We start from the raw sequence: 24,500 nt of genomic DNA, 5'->3' as shown, positions 1-24,500 counted from the left end.
GCACCGCCCCATCTGCCCCCTGGCTGTCTGAGGTTCTCCGTGAACATCGCTCCAAACTCAGGGCTGCAGAGAGGAAATGGCAGAAATCAAGAAACTCTACAGACCTCAGTGTGTATCAGTCTCTCCTCTCTTCCTTCTCTGCAAATGTCTTCACGGCTAAAACATCCTACTACCACAACAAAATTAACAGCTGTTGTGACGCTCGGACACTCTTCAAGACTTTCTCTTCTCTTCTTAATCTGCCGCCACCACCTCCTCCATCAACTCTTACAGCGGAAAACTTTGCAGTTTTCTTCACAAATAAGACAAGATCCATCCGTGACCAATTCTCCACACCGCAGACTGAGGACAACTTCACAATGACCGACGCACACTCTTTCTCCTCCTTCTCCCCACTCTCAGAGATGGACGTCTCCAAACTTCTCCTGTCCAATCATCCTACTACTTGTCCACTTGATCCGATCCCCACTCACCTCCTTGGCCACTCAACTGAGACTGCTCTGCTCTCGGTTACTGAAGCCCTGCGACTAGCAAGAGCAGCTCCAAAATCCTCGGTACTCATCTTACTGGACCTTTCTGCTGCTTTTGACACTGTTAATCACCAGATTCTCCTGTCCACCCTCAGAAAGATGGGCATCTCTGGAAAAGCACTCCTGTGGGTTAAGTCCTACCTCTCTGACAGATCATTCAGTGTGTCTTGGAGGGGTGATGTTTCAAAGTCACACCACCTTGCTACTGGGGTTCCTCAAGGCTCAGTACTTGGACCACTTCTCCTCTCCATCTACATGACATCATTAGGATCTGTCATTCAGAAGCATGGCTTTTCTTATCACTGCTACGCTGATGACACCCAACTCTACCTCTCATTCCAACCAGATGACCCGACGGTAGCTGCTCGCATTTCAGCCTGTCTGAGTGACCTCTCCAGCTGGATGAATGACCATCACCTTCAGCTTAACCTTACGAAGACAGAACTCCTGGTGATTCCAGCTAACCCATTGCTTAATCACAACTTCTCTATACAGCTGGGCTCATCAGTCATTACTCCTTCGAGGACAGCTAGAAACCTAGGAGTTGTGATGGATCATCAGTTAAGCTTCACAGACCACATTGCTACAACTACCCGGTCTTGCAGGTTTGTCTTATACAACATTAGGAAGATTAGACCCTTCCTGTCAGAGCAAGCAACCCAACTTATTGTCCAAGCTCTGGTTGTCTTCAGACTGGACTATTGTAATGCTCTCCTGGCGGGCCTTCCTGCATGTACTGTCAAGCCTCTGCAATTGATCCAGAATGCAGCAGCGAGGGTTGTCTTCAATGAGCCAAAAAAAGCTCACGTTACTCCTCTTCTCATCAGGTTACACTGGCTACCAGTAGCTGCTCGCATCAAATTCAAGGTACTGATGCTAGCCTACAAGACGACCACTGGCACCGCACCAACTTACTTAAACTCATTGGTTAAATCATATGTGCCCTCCAGAAGTTTGAGCTCTGCAAGTGAACGACGCCTTGTGGTACCATCCCAAAGAAGTTCAAAATCACTCTCACGGACCTTTTCCTGGACTGTGCCCAGCTGGTGGAATGACCTCCCAATCTCAATTCGTACAGCTGAGTCTTTACTCCTTTTCAAGAAACATCTAAAGACTCATCTTTTTCGCCTGCACTTAACCAACTAACACTTTTCCTTTTCTTGTCTTTTAATTTTATTATAAAAAAAAAAAAAAAAAAAAAAAAAAAACCTACCTATGCGTTCTATACTAGACTAACTGAGACTTGTCATGGCACTTGTATACGGTTGTTGTTCTCTTGTTGACCTGACTGCTTCTATTGTTCTCATTTGTAAGTTGCTTTGGATAAAAGCGTCTGCTAAATGATTAAATGTAAATGTAAATGTCTGGTTCAAAATACAAGTGCAAAACATAAAAAAATAAATGAATAAATAATTCACTTTCATATTCACCCTAGATTTCAGCATATATTTGTTGCCAGGAGACTACATTGCTCCTAAAACAATACTGTGTTGTATTTTACCATGTAGCTCAGAGCAACTCTATGCAGTTTTGTGTAAATGTTGGCGATGATAGTCTAGTGGGCAAGTGCACCGACATATAAAGCTGTTGTGTTACGAGCGTCCCGACTTCGATTCCTGGCTTGAGGACCTATTTTGACCCTGCCCCCTCCCTTTCATACTTCCTTTCTTGTCTGCTGTCCACTGTCATATCTTAATAAAGGCAAAAAAAGAAGAAAAAAAAAGGTTGTGTATTTTTTCAACTTTGGCGCCCCCTACTGTCAAGTGAGTGGAATTCGCCGTTGTAAATATACCACTGTCATAATTACAGTGAGTAGCTGTACACACACGTGTTGGTACCGGTGTCCTGACATTTGATCCTATCCATCAGATGTTCCTACCAGGGTTTACTGCGCATGCGCACATAAATACTGCGTCATTTTTCTCATGCTGAACAACAATAATTAATGTAGCCTATCTGCATTACTGTAATGGAAGGTTTAGTGTTGGGGTAGGTGTAGACTTTAATAAAACACAATCTAATAGAAAAAATATTTATTGTTTGTTTCCAGTTGCTGTATCACTTCTAGCCACAACTGCGAATATAACAAATAATTACTGTATCTGCATTACTGTAAGGGTAGGTTTAGGGTTGTGGTAGGTGTAGATGTTAATAAACCATAACTATACAGGTAGCATTTTTCGTTGTCAAATTGAACTACCCACTGCTTTAATGGAAGGTAACAAAATCTGACAGTGTAAGACAAATCGACATAACACTGTTATGGTTTTTGCCAAATTTTCACACCAAGATTACATACTCAAGGAAAAGAAACCGAAGCAATTTGCTTCATTAGAACACAGTGAAAGTTTACTCAAAATTATTTTGAAACTGATATTTCAAAATAAGAAACTGCATAGAGTTGCTTAAGTGAGAAATTATGATCCTGTTATTCCAAGTCAAGTACATTGGTACCAACTTCTGACCATGATAAGAACTGAAACGCTATAAAACAAACCAACAGACCTCAACTAATCATTAATAACCCTTTAAATATTGCACATATAATTATTGTTAACATCCTTCTTTTGTATATATGATACATTCAGATTATTTTAACCACAAAGATTACAAATTCACATCATTATCTTGTGAAAAATGTAGAGATTCATAATTAAACAGTTTACCTAGTTATAATAATCAACTTTTTAAAGTTATCAATATGTCTGGTTAACACTGTGTACATTGGAAAGTGTCATTTTTGTGGCTTTGATCTCAAGATCTCTGAAAACAACACAAACAATGATGGTAAATATCAGTCAGTCCTCTTCACTGTCCACAATGTATTTAGTTCTGACATGGTATACTCTCATAACAGTGGTTTGCTAATATTCTGAATGTTTTAATGCCCAAATATGAGTTTGCCTTCATCCTCATTATGGTTACAGTTTACGGTCAGTATTCCAGACCACTGTTCCTTGCAGCATTAATGAAGTATGTTATGTAAATATACTTTAGCAGCTAATACTGGAAACTAGAAATTATTGACACCACAAAATGCTAATTGTTGACAATAGTCAAGGCCAAAGTTTTGCAAAACACCCTAAAATGTGAACTGAAACTGTACCTTCCTGTGAGTGTTAAACAAATATATGAGCATATCTGTTAAAGTGCATGCTTAATTTGCATAATTATTTCAAAAAAAATCTGCACAGCATGCAGATGAGTCATATAATGGAACAATGTGCAAGTATTATTTATTCATCTATTTAAATAAATAAATGTGTGATAGCTTGATTTTTTTTAGCATGTTTGCAAACATTTAGCCAGGACTCTATATGGAGAATTTCCACTAAGCTGTAATTCATCACCTACACATTGACATTCACATTACACTTGTGCTAAATAACTAAACGGGTAGCTAAAACGAATTCTCGCATTAAATATCTAAGCCTTGATCATTTTTATTTTGTAGAAGCAACATCAATTCACTGATCTGGACTCTACCTAGGTTGTTTATGGAGCATGTTTGGACTATTGAAATTACACAACACCTCATCTACACTACAGGTCAATGCAGGAACACAGTCTTGAGGGCATTCGCTCTTCATACTTCAAAAGTAGCATGTGCTCTGATTCACACAATGGATAATTCATGGATATCATACAGCCGACCTGAAACAGTTAAAAACCAGTGTTTAAATTAGCTTTGAGGAAGAATCTTTTTCCTGGTGAAGTGTTACATTCCCCAGATCATTGTCTGTCACTGTCACATTTATAAAGTGCCTCCATCTATTGTGCTTAGAACGGTTTTCCATGCAATGTGAATTTTCCCTGCTACAATACAGGAGTCTCAATGCCCCCATGAATTCACATCGAATTAAGATATATATATATATATATATATATATATATATATATATATATATATATATATATATATATATATATATATATATGTACACACACACACACACGCATATGGGTGCCTTGGAATCTGCATATTCCACATCTGGGAAACATGGGTTGGCAGGATGACTTGGAATGGGAAGCTGGTCCTGGTATGGAAGAGAGGCTTCAAAAGATGGCAGGGCACTGACTCCAGTCCTGTCTGTCTTTGGCTTCCCAGTAGCCTCCTTTATACATGTAGCTGCTCTCACCTGTCTCTGTATCAGTCCTTTTATCAAACCACAAGGGCTGGTAGCTCTCGGCCTCCTTACCTGTCAAATCCAGGACAAAACATCTGCAGTGAGATACTTTCCTAATGTTTGTAATGTATTATGCTTACTAGGTATATGAAACAATGAGTGGGTGAGGCTCTGTCTTACGCTCTTCTAGAGCAAGATTTGCCTGCGCCTCTCTCTTCCTCCTCTCCAGTCTCTGACGCTCCTCCAGACACTGTTTCTCAGCGTTCGCTTCATCCCACAAGCCTGCCTCCATCAGCCGTTGGTCAGGACGTAGGCGGCTGTCAGTAGGGGCAATGCCATCCTCCGGCTCATTCAGAGTCAAAGCCAAAGAAGAGAAGTAATGCATGTTCTCTGCATTCTCACTGGAATTACAGAGGAAAGAGAGAGAGAGAGTAGAAATTTACAAAAAATATATTAAAAGATAAATAGATCAAGACACAAAATTACATTATTTACTTGGTAGCACTGGTGCTCTCATCTTCAGAAAGTTAGGAGCACAATCAAAAAATAACCCAGCCGGCACATAACCGACCTTCAACATTGAAATATGGTTGAAATAAGGTCAGTTCTTTTTTCAACATTGAAACAACATTGCTGAAATGTTTAATGCAGAACAGTTGGAGCAGATAGATAGACGGATAGAAGATTAACAGATAGATAGATAGATAGATAGATAGATAGATAGATAGATAGATAGATAGATAGATAGATAGATAGATAGATAGACAGACAGACAGACAGACAGACAGACAGACAGACAGACAGACAGACAGAAACAGACAGACAGATAGAGAGAGAGAGATAAATAGACAGACACACAGACACACAGACACACAGACAGACAGGCAGACAGACAGACAGATAGATAGATAGATAGATAGATAGATAGATAGATAGATAGATAGATAGATAGATAGATAGATAGATAGATAGATAGATAGATAGATAGATAGACAGACAGAAACAGACAGATAGAGAGAGAGAGATAAATAGACAGACAGACAGACAGACAGACAGATAGATAAATAGATAGATAGATAGATAGATAGATAGATAGATAGATAGATAGATAGATAGACAGACAGACAGACAGACAGACAGACAGACAGACAGATAGACTCTTACGGCAGAGGGTATTTCTTCCACAGTAGTTTTGGTGGTAGAGTCTGATAGACAGTTTTCTGTTTGCCCTCAGATCCTCCAGAGCCGTGGCTGCTCTCTATGATCTTTGCACTTTCCATTTTGTCATCCCACGTTCCAGAGAGAATGTATTGGGCACAACCTTCGCTGTCCATCACAACGCCTGTTACCTGTGTACATGCACACAAACATACTCCTGCGGTTACACTCATTGCCCAGCAGTGGGCAGCAGCACACAGCCTCACATTTCACATGCTAGAAAACCATCTGACTGAATGAAGGTGATTGATACACCGACCGACCTTGCGGGGAACATCCCTGGAGAAATAGCTGTATGGGGAGAATTTGAGGTGACATTTGTCCTTGTTCCTGTGGTTCATGATTATAATGTCCCCAGCCTGCATCAGGACAGAGAGTAATACGTTAATAACAATGACTGAGCTGCAGTGATGAAGAGCAGGTGTTTGGATTAGAGTTAAGTTACATGAACTGAACATTTATTAAGGAGGTTAATAAGATTTATTTCAATATCAAGCCTTGATGGTCAATTAATTTAACTGCATTTCCCACTGACTCAATCCAGAGCTGTAATAATTGTTTCCCATTTCCTCTGCAGTAGCAAAGACAGGAGCGGAAGACAGATGGAGAAGAGCAGTGTCAATGGTGACTTTTCTCTACCAGATGGAGTGCTGAAGATGAGTAATGCCTCACCACGTGGGAGGACTCGAACCATACAGTTTACTCAAAAATGAAAATCCTGTCATCATTTTATCACCCTCATGTTGCTGCAAACCCCTTAGACTTTTTTTTCCTTCAGTCAAATATGACGTAACACATCAAATGGTTTTATTTGAGCACCACAATAAAGATTTAGTAAATATGGATTTCAATTTCAACAAGTTTCTCAAAGAAATGTATCATACAGCTTGAAAAGACTTGGGCCTGGTTTCACAGACAGGGCTTATCTTAAGACAGCACTACGCTATGTTTCAATTAGGATTTTAAAGTAATTTTTATTAACATCCCTTAGAAAAAACATTACTGGTGTGCATCTTGAGACAAAACGAGGCCGCTGACATATTTCAGGATCAGTCAGTACACGTTTCTTTCAGTTGAAACAGCTCAGACTTACATTTTAGCCTGGGACTAGGTTTAAGATTTGTCTGTGAAACCCATGGGTTGGAATATAGCACTAAAACTAAACTTTTTTTTTTTTTTTTTTTGCTTTCATTAACTGAAATAAATAAATAAAAACATACATGTAAAATAGAAATATTGCCCTGGCGACTAACTGAAATAAAATAATTTTAAGTTGAAGTACTAAAACTACTGTCACGTGATGGACTTAAATCTGGTTATTTTCTGTTGGTACCTCCCAGTTCCTGTCTGCCCTTATATGTGTTTGTTCCTGTTCTCATTACTTCATCATTGGTTAATGCTCACCACCTGTCTGTCCCTCATTAGTTCCTCATTTAAGCTCTCTCCTCAGTTCTTTGAGTTGTCAGTTATTGTCTTAGTTTTACCCTGTGTGCTATTGTTCTTCATGTGGATTTAGCATCCTTTAGATTTACTATTTAGATGATCTTCATCTTCATTTAGCTTCTTCATGCATTCTCCTAGCAGCAGTGTGGCAACTACTAAAATTAAAATGGATATAAAAATAAATAGAAAAGCTAAATAGAAATATTAAAAAAGACAAAAGAACGTAATAAAATGACTGAAACTTGAAATTAAAATGAAAAAGTTAAAATAAAAGCTAATTCAAAATATTAATAAATATAAAATAACTCATGTGCATGAGCCTTTTTTTATGATACCTTGATTTTTTTAAAATAATTTTGGAGTTTGTCAGCACCTGTCCCTATTCTCTTTCATTAAAAAGAAAAAAAGAGGATATTCTTTAAAGATTCAACTACTGTCATACACTTAGAAAGACGTGTAATATGAAATGTTATGTGTAATATGAACACATAACAAATAAAAAAAAAAAGAGTATGAAACCACACACATACTTGATCTATCCACAGTTTGCCCACAATTATATTGTGCACAGTGGAGGTCACCTTACTCCACACATAATGATTTCCACTGGAGTGGAACCTCAGGTGGATGTTGCCTGCAGAGAGCAAAGAGAGGCACTATGAGCAAATAACAGCAGGAGAAAGAGGGAAATGTACATGGAAATAAACGCAAACAAGTTTGATTCACTCTAAAATATATATTGAAGCTGCAGGGAGACCTGCAATAACCATCAGTATAAAAGGCTCTATAAAAATACAAACCATTTCTCAAATGAATTTTTTTATATTATAACATTTGTTCTGTCAATCAATGTTTTAAAGTAACTCTGGATTGTATACTCAGTGTATCACTAGAAACTGGTTATTAGTCTAAAACGAGCCATGACTGATGGATTTTGTGTCTGTGTCTGTGTGTAATGATGTGATGTGCTCTAAAGGTGACTCATAGCTCATGATGGATCACCTAGCGGCATGATAGAGATGTATTTGCCACGAAATTTGCTGTCGATGGTGATCTCCTGCCACAGGGTCCAGCCTCGCTGTGATATCACATGGTGGGCCGCGGCCGGAGGGTGATGACTTATCTGAGAGAGCGCGTGAGAAAGAGCTGATCAGTGTGTCACACAATCACTGACAACATTTAATGCATTAATTATAATTAGGTAAGTAAAATATGTTTATTTATTTATTTTTTGTTAATTACACACTACGAGTATGTGGTTTCGGACCTGTTCACAGATGGAGCGGTATCCGTACTCCTCCACGCGGTCCAGCTCATAGGTCTCTCCCAGCAGGGGGTTGAAGGGCTTCCCTGTGCGGTGGATGGTAGTTGAATAGGATGAGACGGAGAAGGCGGCCACCAGACACATCTGCTCCAGAGAGGAGTCACAGCGTGCCGCCCGGTCCAGGAGCTCGCTGTATTCAAGATCCTCTGTCAAGCGCTGCAGCATCGATAACGGCTCGTTGAAGTTCACCTGGAAGTGAGGATTCAGACACACACGGATACATGTCAAGATGCTGATAATAAAGATTTTGAGAATTTGAAGGTTCACCCCAAACTGAAAATGTGCTGAATATTTACTCACCCTCAGGCAAGCCAAGATGTAAGTGAATCTGTGTCTTCATGTGAACAGATTTGGAGAAATATATCATTATATGTGACCCTAGACCACAAAACCAGTCTTAAGTGTATATTTTTCGAAACTGAGAGTTATACATCTTCTGAAAGCTAAATAAATAATTTTTCTGTTGATGTATGGTTTATTAGGATTGGACAATATTTGGCCAAGACACAATTATTTGAAAATTTTGAATCTGAGGGTGCAAAAAAATCTAAATGAGAAAATCACCTTTAAATTCTTAGCAATGCATATTACTAATAAATAAAGAATCCTACTGATTTTTGGCATAAGAGATAAATCGATAATTTTGACCCATACAAAATCTTTTGGGCTATTGCTACAAATATACTCCGGAGACTTAAGACTGGTTTTGTCGTCCAGGGTCACATATCACTTGCTCACCAATGGATGCTCTGAAGTGAATGGGTGCCGTCAGAATGAGAGTCCAAACAGCTGATAAAAACTTCACAGTAATGCACACCACTCCAGTCCATCAGTTTATGTCTTGTAAAGCAGAAAGTGTGTTTTTAATAAATGAATGAATCAATAAGCCCTTTCAGCATAAAAACTGTCCATAATCCATAATAATGCTTCCTCCAGTGAAAAAGTCCATGCCCTGTTGTTCTCTACAGTAAAATCCACCCACATATTAAAACTGTTTTGGACTGTTTTTACTTGTGAATACATGCATATTTCTCACCTGATTCAGATGAGAGAAACAGTGTTATGAATAGAGGATTTTAACCAGAAGCAACAGTCTGAAGTGAAAAATCTCCTGATGGATTTGTTCATTACACACATGCAGCTTTGACTGGAGTATGGTGGATTATTGTGATGTATTAATCCTCCTGTTTGGTCTCCTGTTAGTGCAGAGGAACCAAATCCATTCCCATGAAGAAACAAACTCGCCTACTCAGAACATTTTCAGCAAATCTTGCTTTTTTTGGTTGAACCATTTCTTTATTTATAATAATTGGGCATTATCTCCCATAGCTTATAACTCTGTTGTATATAGGCTCTTCTCACAGGCATGGGGATCTTAGAGAGCTCCTTTCCAATGCAATTCTTCATGATGCTCCACAGGTTCAGGGAGTAGTTGGGCTTATCTGGGATACGACAGCGTCTACCCCTGCGGAGGTAGCTACCAGACCTGTCCTGTGTACACAGAGAGAAAACGCTATAGTGAACAAACATCTATTTAAGATTAATGCTATTTGGCATGTGTGGTTCTCTTTTGATATGTTATGATTAAACAAAAGCTTAAACTCACATTGTCATCCTGGCTCCAATTACTGGATAAACTTCCACTGGTCACGGTCTGATTACTGCTCAAGTGTTTAAGACATACACACACAGAAACACAAGTGAGAGCGGATATATCAAATTGCTTCTTACTGTAAATATGTGTTGTACTCACAAGCCACACTATGGGAAGATCATTCATTATTCAAGCACAGAGTAGATAAACAATGTACAGATGCTGAAAAACAATTTGTCGTGTGCAATATTCACCACAATAACATTTTTCCACTTAGCATCCACTATCATACGATCTCTCATGATGTGATCTGTATATATGGACCTGTGTTGTGAGTGATCGTCTGCAGGCACTGTGATAAAGGCAGGAGAGTCTTCCATGGCATCAAAGAACTCTATATCTTCATTCTCTTCACTGGATTCTCCCTCCGGTGTTCCCTCGGCCCCTTCTGAAGAGCAACACATGGACAATCTCATTTATTGACAGGGTCAATCAGTGGCGGCTGGTGAAAATTATGTTAGGTGGGGCTGTCATATTCGGTTATTTTAAATAGCTTGGCCTTGGTAACCATGGGACACCAGGTCTTATAGCATTGTGGCTCCCAGGTTGTGGAATGCTTTTGCTCAAGACGTCTGTCAAGCATTCACCCTTTTCTCCTTCAAAACCTTTTTTTTTTGTCTGAATATTACTCTTTAGCTCAGAATCTTTAAATTTTACCTTATTATTAATGTTTATGTTACTTGCTTGAATCTTTAACCTAACTTTGTAACTGAACTCTGTATATTTATATCTGCCCTTGGTATGTCTATCTTTGATGTTGAGGTTTATTTAGTTCAATTCCTTAACCTAGGCCTATATTGTAAAGCGACTTTGTTGGAAAGGCTATATAAATAAAAAAATCCTATTATAATTAATAACCACCCAGGATACCAGTGCTCTGTGAAAAGTAATTATTTAATGCCAATATTAAAGGGTTGAGGCATTTTTGCACAAAAACAAACATATTGCACAAACTTTCTATTTGCATTTGAAATTTAACTCAAACAAAATACTTAGTCATTAATTAGCTGATTAAATACAACTATTACCTGCAACAATTTTGAGTGATTTCAAACAAATGTTCCACAAAATGTACAGTAAATAAACATAATAAACTCGATACTTTAGTAGTGGCTCGCGCCCATTGCTCGCGCCTCGCGGCCGCGCGCAGTTTGGGGCGCTAGGCGAAGCGCCCATAGCTGACTAGATTTTAGCTCGCTGATTGGCTACAGTTTATGTCAAACATTTATATCTAAAATCAGCAATTGGCTAAACTGCTCCAAAGACCCGCCTTTCTGGGGCGCTTTCTCCAGCGCCCCAGAGCTGATCACGTGTACAGATCTAGACGGGACGTGTAGAAAAACAAACATTTTGAATTTCTATAATATTTTTCAAATATACTAGCTGCATTTACTATCTCAAACACACAAATATTGATAATTTTATATATGATTTATTTATGTATTTACATGTATTTGACTGCAGTCTATGGTATATGCTCATGGGGGGGCGGCGCCCTAGCGCCCTCTATTGGCCAGCTGCCCCTGGGGTCAATATTATAATATAACATTCGTACAACATTCGCATAAAACCGAGTGTTGCATTTTAAGCCTGGCATAATAACATGCATTCAGCATCATATTTATCAATGTAAATATTATTTTTTTTAACTTACTAATATTGTGATATTAAAATATTTATTTAATTAGTACATTTTAATAACAGAGGAACATAATTTTTTTAAATGTTTATTTAAGAAGGGGGTGTCTGCGGTCTTGGGTGATGGGATGGGGGACTTATGATATTAGACTTCGTAGCCTATAATAAAAGATAATGAATTTCAAACCTTAACTAAACACATTTTTATGCAAAGATCAACAGTTTGTCATTAGTCTTTAGTCTGTCACAAAAAAACAACATCATTAAAATCATGTTTTATCAAATGTCATTGGAAAAAGAAAAAAAAAACAATGACTGTTGTAACAGTGCGTAAATCAGACCTTTCTGTAACGCTAACGCTAATAAGCTTAAACGAAAATAACGAAATAATTGTGTAGCGGAGTATTTTTTGTACACAGTGGTGCTGCGAACTGTCAATCACTCCTGTACGCGTGCATCACTGTCCTCCTCCCAGCTGCAGCAACTTGCACTCTATTCATCAAGCTTTAAAACAAAAAGGGGACAAAAAGGTCGTATTGTCTTTGTGCATATGGATTAATTAGATAAATTAATATCTAAATTCGTGTCTAGCCGCCTACGGTATTTTTTTAGAACTTAGAAAAAAGATGCTGCAGCCAACGAGCAGCCAGCGGGGGCTGGCTGCAGGACGACTCAACCTCCGCAGACAGTTTTTAATGTTTATCAGACAATAACTACTCAAGATTTTGCTTTAGTATAATTTTTGGGACAATTAGGGCCAGATTCGGGATTCGGGACAACAGTTTAGATTTCGGGACGTCTGGTCACCCTATTCAGAAATCGTTCTAATATGCTGATTTGCTGCTAAAAAAACATTTATTATCATTATCAATGTTAAAAACAGTTGTGCTGCTTATACTTTTTGTGGAAACGCAAATAGCTTTTTTTCAGGATACTGAAGATACTAAACTGTTAAATGGTGGTGTGCATTAAAACTATAAAATATAACTTCAGAATACTTAGTTCACATGAGTCAAAACAACAAATTGAAGATGTTTTATACCTTTTTGAGGCTGTTTGTTCTTCACACTCAGTGTGGAGAAAACAGCAGCTTGGACAATCTGCAAAACATCACTTATTGTGCTCTACAGGTAATAAAAATACCAGTCAAAAAGCCTCACTATTGTGTGTGCTGGGCGATTCTCTCCAGGCTCTCTCCAGACTGTTGTGTTGTTTGGCTAGCTGCTCGATAGTCTCCTCCAGGTGGTGGCGCTGTTCCCGCTCATACTGCAGCGCGCGCTGCCACCGCCGGCTGTGTGCCTCCGCTAGATCCACAAAGTCCTGGCAGGCCTGATCCAAGAACCAGCCCAATCATTCAGATTCATCACAAATGCAGCCATTTTTAAAGATAAAATGTGTATTTTTATGCTAAAACGGCAGGTTTAATATGCAGAGTCAACTATAAATAAGCCACTGAACCTCACATTGATCATAGCATTGGAAGTGATGCGGAAGAGAGTGGCTCGCTCGTTGACCGTCTTCAGTTTATCGACGCCGTCGCTGGCGGCCCGCAGGTCCTCCAGTTCACTGAGGGAGCGCTGGAGGGCCGCGCCGTGCTTCCCGATCAGCTCGTTGCAGGTGCTGAGGTCTTCAATCTTGCTAGCCAGGGTCTTGAGCGACCCCTGGATCAGAGCTCGATCCGGCTGGGCTAGTGGACCCTCGTCTCCAGAGTCATCTGCACAGCAGTTACACAGAGAGATAGATGATATAAGTCAAGCACAGCTCTGTTTTTACTCTGACAGTCAGATCATTAACAGCTGGTCTACTGTATGTGGTAATGACAGTTCATTGGTCTGGACATCCACAGGGAAATTTATTACTTTTTTCTTTTTATAAGCTATTTTAGGAAAGTGATTTATCTTATGTTTTGACTCGATGGCCCCTCAATATTCAAAGGCCCTCTAAATAATGTAAACAGAAATATAACTATGATATACATTAACTATAAATGATTATTAACAGAACGTGGTCTTTATAGAGACTTAAATGAACCCCAATTCATTTTGTGATTCAATAGTTATTGAAGTGGGAAAAGAAATAGGATTTCAGGTCATCTTATAATATATTAATATTATAGTAACAGTAAAGTCATTCTGTGGCCCCTTTTTGTTCTTAATATATTAATATTATAGTAACAGTAAAGTCATTCTGTGGCCCCTTTTTGTTCTTCTTTGCAAACTGAAGGATGATTCAGAATGTTTCCAGTGATGAACAGAAAGTATGGCATATTCGTTTGAATAAGGGAAGTTATTGTGTGTTATGATGTTCTGCAGCCAACAGAGATGGTCACTGCAGCGCTGCAGGCTGAGCTGAAATAACTTTATAAATAGCACAAACGCACACAGACGCAGTGCTGGAGGGCTCTGACGTGACAGCTGAGAACTAAAACCATCCTTTTGTGGAGGGCTTTTCAATTACAAGCATATTTTTCAGCCAAGCCTTAAATGGATGCTGAAAGATGACCACAGAGATGGAAAGAAGTCATAATGGGAGGAGATGGAGAAAGTGAGAGAGGTAACACGTTTAAACAGAAAGCAAACAATCACAGGGAGAGATCCAGATTTAGATTTCATTGTAAGCTGAAGGACATCACAGCTGAATGTTTGCAGTAAGTAGCTGACAGAGCGAGCGAGTGTGAAGAGAGGCGTCATAATAACCAGCGACCCATTCAAAACACCAGATTTCTGTGAATGAACACGGTTACCATGGAAACAAGGTCACACGCAATTGGGAGGACAGCTATTTTTAGAAGCTATAAGGAAAATGGAAAAAATACAAATAAATAAATAAATAAATAAAAAATGGCTAATGCGTTGGCTTTACCTGCTCTCTCAAACAACATGGCCATCACTGACTGGAATACAGACGAGAACAGGCTGTAAATTGCATCTTGTGTGACAAAACACATTTTTGACAGCACTTGCTTGTGTGATCCTGGGGGGTCTGCTTGAGGAGAAGAGCAGTGCACACGCTGGCACACTGTTAACTGAAACTCACTCAGTCTGAATATCAGAGACTGGAGCTGAAAGGGTAGAAGCGTGACCTTTAAATGACCTGCACCCTGATCAGATCATCAGCTGACCCTGTATATGTTATATCTGGCATCTATTCCAACAAATATATAAAGCAGCACATTGATAATGATGATAAATGTTTCTTAAGCATCAAAGCAACATATCAGAATGATTTCTGAAGGATCATGTGACGCTTAAGACTGGAGTGATGATGCTGAAAATCCAGCTTTGCTCACAGGAATAAATGACTTTTGAAAATATATTCAGATAATTTTAAACTGAAGTAATATTTCAAAATATTACTCTTTTTACTATATTTATGATCAAATAAATGCAGCCTAGATAAACATATGAAATTATTAAGAATACTTAAGCATTGTTTGCATATTTAGTAATACAAAATCATTGATAATACATGAATAATAATGTATTAATATAAGTTAGACAAAGACATAAAACTATTTGCAACCATTTACATTTTACAACTTTTGAATACAACTCACAACTACTATTTTACAACTTTTAATAATAATAATAAAAAGATGTTTTTCATTGAATTATAATTGTTTTTTTTGTGGTGAAAAGCAGAAAAAGTAAATAATATAACTAATGCAAACATTTATATCTTATGTTTTTCATTGTAATATTATTTATTTAATATGTAGCATTAGTATTTATATCATTTTAAATAAAATATGGATATAGGTGATTGGAAATATAAGCATAAAAGCAAAACAATACCTAGTTAAACTTTTGCTGGTTAGGGAAAACAAATTCATTCGTTATAATAAAATAATGCATGTCTTTGCAACATACTGTATAGGTATTTTGAACGAACTAAAGTTTGAGTATTTTTGAGTATTGTTGTTCAGTTCACACAAAAATATAAACTAACTCCTATTATTAAAACAAAAACTTTGTTCAATCTACATTTTTACATTTGTTAGAAGAACTTTTTGCAAGTACAATTTTTTTTTTACTTTTCAGTGGGGATCAACCGAACCCATCATCCGCAAAGATTACACGATCACTGGAATGCCAGCTTCAGTCATTTTACCCAAACTGTATCCAAGCCAAAGCGCCTTTAACCCAATCCACACAAAACACTGCCATTTTCTTCTTGCCAAGAAAACAATCAGGGGAAAGTGGATTAGTGTGGATCTCTCGAGAGCAGAATCAAAGAGGAGAGAATGAGAACTCCAGTCTGATGACCCACATACAGACATTGTGTGCCTGCGTCTCCTGCCGAAGGTGCTCGACTGCCTCGTCTTACATCACAGAGCCACATCTGCAGCCAGAAGGAGTCCTGAAGCTGGCATTAAAATAGAGAGAACAAGGCAGGCGTACAAGGAAAAGGGAAATCAATTAAAGATCCCCTTCCTCTGACCTGCTGGAGATACACGAGTGACTCATCTCTGAATAACCACACCTAAACTAACAGCAGAACAGGCGAGATTCAGCGTAAAAGACTGGAAGGATCTTTGAAAACAGGCGACGGTTAAGATCACTGGCTGTCTGACAATCCAATTTGTCCCATCAGCCTGCTTACTTTGTATCACAGATAATCTGCTCTGCACCGAGTCGTGTTCTAAGTTCCTCACACTTACCACAATCAACGTGGACTCGTTTAACACCAAGGATTTGCTTGAAACAACCTAGTAACACCCTGACAACTGAACACAGGCAAACACTGCTCACATTACTTCAGAAAATGTTTAGATGTAGTTCTAAATGTAGCATATTGTGCTTTTGTGCAGTCGGACATTAGCTCAATGGGTTTCTGATTCAAACGCTGAGACTAAGCGGTAAGCACTAAATGTCTTTAGCCCATAAAAGAGTGACTACATGCAAGCATTAACATGTTATATTAAATATGAATTGACTGATAGAGTAGCCACAATGTGCTTCAGAGAATCTATAAAAATACACTCATTCCTGTAACTGATCATATAAAGCCACTGCATACAGTTCTTTGAAATCAAAGCTGAAATTAAAGCTAAACTAGTATGTAACATTCCACTAAACTTACAAACTAAAACACAGGCTATAAGCATCTATCAACTCTGAATGTATTGTCCACTGAGACAAAAGGCAAATATCTTTGCATAAATGGCAATCAAACATAAGTATTTATAATTTTTCCTACCTTTTCTTGAATCACTGATAAATACCAAGCAAGCAATGCTTATTTATTGAAGATTATGTTCAAATGTAGCATCTCCTCAGTCACCTTCCCAGCTTCCCTCCCATCCCTCTCTCTCCTATTTTCCTTCTCCCCCTCCCTCTCTCCCCTCACATTCTCCAAGCTGCACGGTGGGCGGAGCTTAACTGCTCTTGTAAATGCAATCATGTAGGAGAAGCCGGACACTTCAATTATTTGTACAATTAAAATATATTTGAGTGTTTTCTCAAACTACAAGCACTAAGTTTTGTTAAGAAAAAAAATCCTCAGAACTGAAATAAAAAGTTTTTTGTTATATATCAATAGATAAACAATGAAATCTGTCTATAAAATATAAAACAAAAACATTTAATACATGATATTTACAAGCAAATAATCATGACTTTGCATAATACTGTGCATTTATAAATATTTCATATATATATATATATATATATATATATATATATAAACAATCTTCAAAATAACCATGAATAATACTACCCCCTAGTGGCATTTGTGTAAAATAAATTTATTTTGTATATTTTTTTAATGATTATAGAAAATACTCAAAAAAAAAAAGATGTTTCGCCTTAGCAATAAAGAGGCAAATTCCAGTTGTTTACTATATATTGCTTATATAACCTATAAGGTTTTTTTGTTTTTTTTTGGTTAAAAATGTACATCAGCTATTTCTTGATAGTACTTCCCACCATGGCTCTAGTCATCTCTCACGCACCTCCTCACTCTGTTTTCTCTACCTTTACCTTACCGACTACTTCAGAGATAGTGGGTCTGATAAATAAATCAAAATCTTCGACTTGTCTGTTAGACCCTCTACCAACTCCTTTAGTGAAAGCTTGTTTTCCAGCCCTGTTGCCATTGATTCATAAAATTGTTCACGCTTCACTTGTTTCTGGTTCTGTGCCTCCATCTCTTAAATCTGCTATTATTACTCCCATACTTAAGAAACCATGGGCTGATCCATTTAACTTTGATCATTTACGTCCAATTTAAATTTCACTGTTTATTTCTAAGATAGTGTAAAAGTGTATTGCAATTCAAATTCAGGAATATCTTTCTAATAATAATTTGTATGAACAATTTCAATCTGGTTTTCGTCCCCACCATAGTTCTAAGACTGCTCTTGTCAGAATAACCAATGATCTGTTGCTGGCAGCTGACTCTGTGCTTTTAACCATACTTGTCGTTCTTGATTTGAGCGCTGCCTTTGATCCTGTCTCACATAAGATACGACTTTTTGGGATTACTGGCACTCCTCTGTCTTGGTTTAGGTCTTATCTTTCTGGACGCACTCAGTGTATTCAATTAAAAAGTTTCAGATCAAGAACATCTACAGTCACCGCTGGTGTTCCCCAGGGTTCTGTTTTGGGCCCGCTTCTTTTAGTTATTTATATACTCCCTCTTGGCTATATTTTAAGGAAACATGGTATTCATTTTCATTGTTATGCGAATGACACCCAACTTGACCTGTCTGCCAAACCAACTGGTTAATTTCCTTCACCATCTTTGTCCAGCAGTTTAACTGAAATTAAATACTGGGTTTCAGCTAACTTACTGAAGTTAAATTGGAACAAAACTGAGACCCTTCTTGTTGGCACTACATCTGTTTGGTCTAATCTAATTGTTTTTCCTTGTACATTGACAATAATGCAATCTGTCCTTCTTCTCAGGTTAAAAGTTTGGGTGTTATCATGGATAGCACACTGTCTTTTGAAACTCAAATTAATAATATCACACGGATTGCTTATTTCCACTTGAGTAATATTAACCGTCTCCGTCGCTTTCTCTCAACCAATAATACAGCAGTTCTTGTTCACGCACTAGTCACTTCACGTATAGATTACTGATTACTGGTGTTCCCTCTAAATTGCTACGTAAGCTCCAGAATTCTGCAGCTCGTGTTCTTTCTAGACATATCTCCAGTCCTTCAGCAATTGCACTGGCTTCCAGTAAAGTATCGCGTTGAATTCAAGATCTTGCCATTTCATAATCTTGCACCCCAATACCTCACTCAACTTCTTCAGGTTTACACCCCTTCACATGCTCTCAGATCCTCATCTTCAATTTCTCTTGTGGTACCACAGATTTGACTAACCACCATGGATGCCAGATCTTTTAGATATGCTGCCCCCACCTATGGAACTCCCTTCCTCCTGATATACATAACACTGATTGCCTGCTGACTTTTAAAATACGTCTTAAGACATATATTTTTATACAGGCTTTCTTATAATGTTTTATTGAGTCTTTACTGCACTTTATCTGTATATGCGGAGTGTTTGATGTGTGTTTTTGTGATTTGTATTTTTTTTTATCTGTGCTTGGTTGTGAGGTGTTTTGAAAGGCGCCATTAAATAAAATGCACTAAGTTCTTTTTTTTTAATAAGGGATATTCAAGACGTAGGAACACGTTTTATGTAGGACATCATTTTACTGTGCATTATTTTCTCAGACTTTAAATGTGAGTTTAGATTAAACTGGTTGGTAAATCTGCGCTAATTAAAAAATAACATGACATGCACTGTGATTTAAGTGGTTTAAAATGGAAAGCGAAATTAAATTCTAGTTCTACAACGCTACTTAAAATAAAAGAAATGCAAAGAAGGTAAAAATGCAGACCTGTTTAAGAATAATGCATATGGTTGGGATAAATGTATTATTTAAAGCCTGAATAACAAGGCAAGTTACTTAAACAATTACATACACTTCTCATTGTTTACACATCATTTCTCATTGTTTATGATCATTTTACACATTTGAAAATAATACCAAAACTGCAAAGTATTGGAAATATATAGTATTGGAAATACCCAGATTACAGCCCTGCACACCAACTGCATTCTGGGATGCTTTTGTTTGGCACTGCGAGTGTGACCCATCACTCACCTGAATGGGGCATCATTTGTGTGGTGTTTGCTTTGGCCTGCTGCAGAGCAGAAACCCAGCGCTGACACTCGCCCTCTGAATACGCCTTCAGGTGGTAGCTCCGCCCCCCACTCGTCAGCACAAAGTGACAGGTGTCGCCCACCTCTATGTGCACCGTCGCCAAGGTAATCGTGCCTCGGCAGGTGTGTGCCATTTCAGCTTGAGTCCTAAAGACAGATTTACATATACACAAACACACATTGATGTGAGTTTAAGAGGGAGCTAGCTGAAAGTCACAGATCCACAGAATCACAAACACACTCTTATAATAGTGACAGACTGATATATCAGCCAGAATGATTAAGTGGCCAGTCAAAGATTCTCAACATAACTGTGTCAGGCCCAGAATCTACCAGCAGCCTTGCCAACAGTTAATGCAGTTTCTAAACAAATACTTCAAAATTGAGAGTAATTATTGCATATCATTATGAATGTATTAATGTGAGTAATAATTGTGAAAAAAATATTTTAATATTGTATATAATTGAGAAAATTATTATTATTATTTTATTATGAGTGAATTTATTATGAGTGGATTGATAAATCATGCTGTAAATAATATGTGAATATTTTATTGTGAGTAATTATGCTGTAAAAATAATTTACTTTTATTATACCATCATTATGAGAGAATTTATTATTGTAAGTAATTGAGTAAATATTTATTGCAATTATTTTATTATTATGAGTGTTATGCTATAGAAATTACTTTTGGATTTAGGCCTTTAAATTGTGATAAATGATGCTGTAAATAATATTTTTTATTTTATTATAATGAGTGAATTTATTCATGAGTAATTATTGTGTTAAATATTTTATTTTATTATGCGAAGCTTCATTATTGTAATTATTGGGTAAAATAATTTCTTGTTATTATTGTATTATTATGAGTGAATTTGTTATTGTGAATAATTACTAAAAAAAAAAATAATGTATTGTTTTATTAATATGAGGGATTTAAGTATAGTAAGAAATTATTGGGTATAAATTATTATTTTTGTTATTTAATTATTTTGATTAAATTTTCTATTGTAATAATTATAGAAAGTAATTTTACATAATTTTACTGTTCTAAGTGAATATATTAATATTGTGTGAGGAAAATATATATTTGATTTGCATTTGATCATATATTTGCATTTGATCATATAGCTTAATCAGAGCATCATTAATATCATATCCACAAAAACAGCAGTAAAGCAAGCTAATATGTACAGCTGCAAAGATGGCAAGGCCTCTGAAGGGTACAAAAGCAATCATCATGTGAGAGTACATTAATAATAATAATACATAATATTCAAAATAGAATATCATTTTTATTTCAGAGTGTCCCAAAGGAACACTAAATCAAGTTTTTGACACTGACTGAGCATTTTACTATTTTACTTCACTGACAGCTCAGACTTGTGTTTAAATATGTCAGAGGTACCCACAGGAGCCAACACGTTTTTAATTAGAACTTCTGAGCAACCCGTATCCCAACTAAGGTCAAATAATGTACCGCGGGTGAAAACGGTGACACAGCAAAGTCACGCGCGCCGCGATCGAGTCCCGAGCGCATCAAAGCGCGCGCAGCGTTACCTGTAGTACGACAGGAGGCCGTTGCTCAGGACGAACCACCGGCGCTGGTAACCCTTCAGGTAGTTGGTCCATTTAAAAAGCCATCCTTTATAAGCGTCCAGGCCGGGACCCTGCGCAGCTGAAGGAGACGGAAGGGTCCGAGCCACCAGCTCGGTCATGTTGAGTGCTGCTGCCTGTCTCAACGCTGCGGATCACGCGCCAGACACCTGCCTCACCGCGCGCGTCCCGCCGCATGCATGCAACGCACAGAGGGCATGATCAAGCGAGGAGTCAAATTTGCGGCCACCGCGAGGAGAGGCGGCGCTTCCCAGAGATGTGATGGGAAACTGATGCTGCTCGGGGGAAACACGGCGGATGACGCACAGATTGCTCAGAATCTGCCATATGACGCAAAGACATTAGAGAGGAGAACGGATGCACAGGCTTTAAAAAGCTCAAGCCTATGCATCCCGAGATAAGCTTTGCATGAATGCGGCAGCTAGGGCTGCATCTGATATCGATTAGATTCTTGATCCTTGCATTATGGCATTTGGTGCTGTAAAGTCACGCGCTGTTTTTCCTCTCCGGTTTATGTACATTGCATTACTGAACTGGTGTCTTGAACGCAGCTCGCTGTGCTAGCCACGAGATGGCGCCACAGTAAATAGTGACAGCATAGTGTGTTTATTATTTACTCGCACTCGTGTGGTTATGTTACAAACCGGATATTTCTGTGGAATACAAAAGGGTCATTTTCAAGCATCTTCTTCGCTCAGCTCTTAACTAAAACAGAACAAAAACATCATAAAAGTAGCTCATACATGAACGTCTGCAAGATGTCTGTTAAAGATCACTAACATCTGTCAGATGTTAGTTTTACATACGTTCCCAATCATAAACAAACATTTTCTAAACGTCTGTTTGGAACCATATTGCAGATGAACAAACACTCTTAAAAATAGGTCAATTGCAGACGTGAAACAGACGTCTCTGTTATGTACGTTCAGATCTTAATTATGAGAACAGTGAAGAACATAAAGAAAATTCACTTATTATTCAAAAGAATCTAGCTTTCTACTAAGCTCGCAATTAAGTCACCAACTCACCCTGGTGTTGTTCTAATGCTGTCCATCTTTCCTTTACAGATGTCAAAATTAGAAATCCTTTTAAAAAGAGAATTGAGAGGAACACTAGCATTCCGGTATTAGTTCAATCTCAGACTAGTTCAGTTATACCAATATCTCAGACATCCAATATTTGCAAACTTATGGAAAGAATGGTTAGAATAGAGAATAGAATAGGATTTGGGAAAGGGAGGAATACATGGATTCAGTTTTAAGTTTGGAAAATGAAATGAATGTTCAAGTTAGTGGAAAAGAAAATGCAAAAAGCCATAAAGGAGGTTGAGGATTGGGCAAGGACAATGGGGTTTCAGATTTCCTTTGGCAAAAACCCAGGTTATGTTTTTTGAATAAGAAAATGAATCCTTTTCTGAATATAAAAATGTATGGGCAGCAGCTGGAACGAGTTAATGTAGTCTGATTTCTTGGAAATTGGATGGATTCAAAATTAAACTTCAGAAAACATATTCAGAAGCTGATAGAAAAATGTAAGGGATAAACATATTAAGATGCTTATCTTGAGCTGAATGGGGGGCAAGGCCTCACACTCAATGGAAAGAATACATAAAGCAGTAATAAGAGCCAAGATTGATTATGGCTGTTTGCATGGTGTATAGTTCTGCAAATAAAACTTGGACTAAAAAAACTGAGAAGATACAAATGCAGGTCGTCACCTGTGGTATCATTAGCACTGGACTAGCATTAAGGGTCATTTGGAAAGCTACCCAGTCGAGATTATTTTAAGAGAATGTTGGGAGTATGAATCTAAAGAATTTGCATGTTTTAGTTGCTGGGAAGGAAGCATCGAGAATGAGTCTTGATGAGATTGATATTGCACCTTCAGTGGTGATTCTGGTTGTTTCCAATGCCATTCATAAAGAAATAAAAAGCAACGACATGAACATCCCAATAATTTCAGTTGTGCAACAAAAAATCAAGCACAATATTCAGTATTAGTGATACACACAGATGGATCTAAAGACCCAGGGACTGGAAGAACAGCAGCTGCAATGTATATATACCTAAATTCAATATCAAAATTGACAGAAATATGTTCCACACTCCAGACGAGTTGGTGGAGGACATGCACCTTTAACGTTCGTTTGCCAATCCGCCAAAAAACTCAAGAGAAGAAGGTAAACTGTGTGACGTTACTGCAAGGACATGCAAAATGGAATGACCTCCTAAGGGGAGGGTTTTCTGTGAATAAATAACATAGGGTGAAGTCAGCTGAAATGGGCCATGTTTGGGTAAATTACTTTACCTGTGTAAATAACATCAAATAAGCTATGCATGAGATCTAATGATATTTTTATAAAGGATACATACCTAGGCCTATAAACCTATTTTCACTCGCAATTTCTGTGTAAAAGTGTGTGTGGAGTCCATTTTAGCTGAAAATTGTGACCCAAGTCAAAACATTGTTCATAAACCTTTGCTTTTTTGGTAAGCTTACTTGATTGCTTTATACCCTTATTAGTGATGAATTAAATTTACTGTTGTACTTTCATTATTAGTAAAAACCCAACAGTATTTTTTTTAATGTCAAATGAAGGTTTGCGCTGTTGCAAGCCGATAGAAAATCTGGCCCAAAGAGGTATGAACAATTTCTTTGTACTTTAAAAAGATAAACAATCACAAGATGCTCCAGTCTCCTTTTGATCAACACCAGGAAAATAAATTAACAAGAAAAAAATAATAGATCATGAAGGCAAGTAAAGA

The 24,500-nt window shown here is 37.7% G+C and overlaps 1 protein-coding gene across 1 annotated transcript; it reads right to left on the bottom strand.

Moving 5' to 3' along the window:
• Positions 1–4,464: 4,464 nt before the first annotated feature.
• Positions 4,465–22,268, bottom strand: LOC132127430 (oxysterol-binding protein 2-like). Its single transcript, XM_059539290.1, has 14 exons — positions 21,679–22,268; positions 20,059–20,264; positions 13,398–13,648; positions 13,095–13,263; positions 10,561–10,684; positions 10,249–10,303; positions 10,005–10,133; positions 8,586–8,831; positions 8,321–8,441; positions 7,849–7,952; positions 6,139–6,234; positions 5,822–6,006; positions 4,838–5,058; positions 4,465–4,729 (listed from the first exon to the last, which is right to left on the bottom strand). The coding sequence occupies exons 1-14, from the start codon at positions 21,834–21,836 to the stop codon at positions 4,587–4,589; spliced, it is 2,208 nt and encodes a 735-aa protein (XP_059395273.1). The 5' UTR covers positions 21,837–22,268; the 3' UTR covers positions 4,465–4,586.
• Between the last annotated feature and the right edge of the window lie 2,232 nt (positions 22,269–24,500).

Source organism: Carassius carassius, chromosome 45, assembly GCF_963082965.1.
Source record: "Carassius carassius chromosome 45, fCarCar2.1, whole genome shotgun sequence".
Lineage (NCBI taxonomy): Eukaryota > Metazoa > Chordata > Actinopteri > Cypriniformes > Cyprinidae > Carassius > Carassius carassius.
The sequence above is the reverse complement of the archived record's forward strand: the minus strand, read 5'-3'. Positions and strand labels throughout refer to the sequence as shown.

What these genes read in the sequence shown, in the direction of transcription:
- LOC132127430 (XM_059539290.1), bottom strand. Translation starts at nt 21,836, where the DNA reads ATGACCGAGCTGGTGGCTCGGACCCTTCCGTCTCCTTCAGCTGCGCAG. An exon ending in ACAAATGATGCCCCATTCAG is followed by an intron (nt 13,649 to 20,058) that starts GTGAGTGATGGG and finishes ACTGCTGTGCAG; the next exon opens with ATGACTCTGGAGACGAGGGT. An exon ending in CCAGGGATGTTCCCCGCAAG is followed by an intron (nt 6,007 to 6,138) that starts GTCGGTCGGTGT and finishes GCATGTACACAG; the next exon opens with GTAACAGGCGTTGTGATGGA.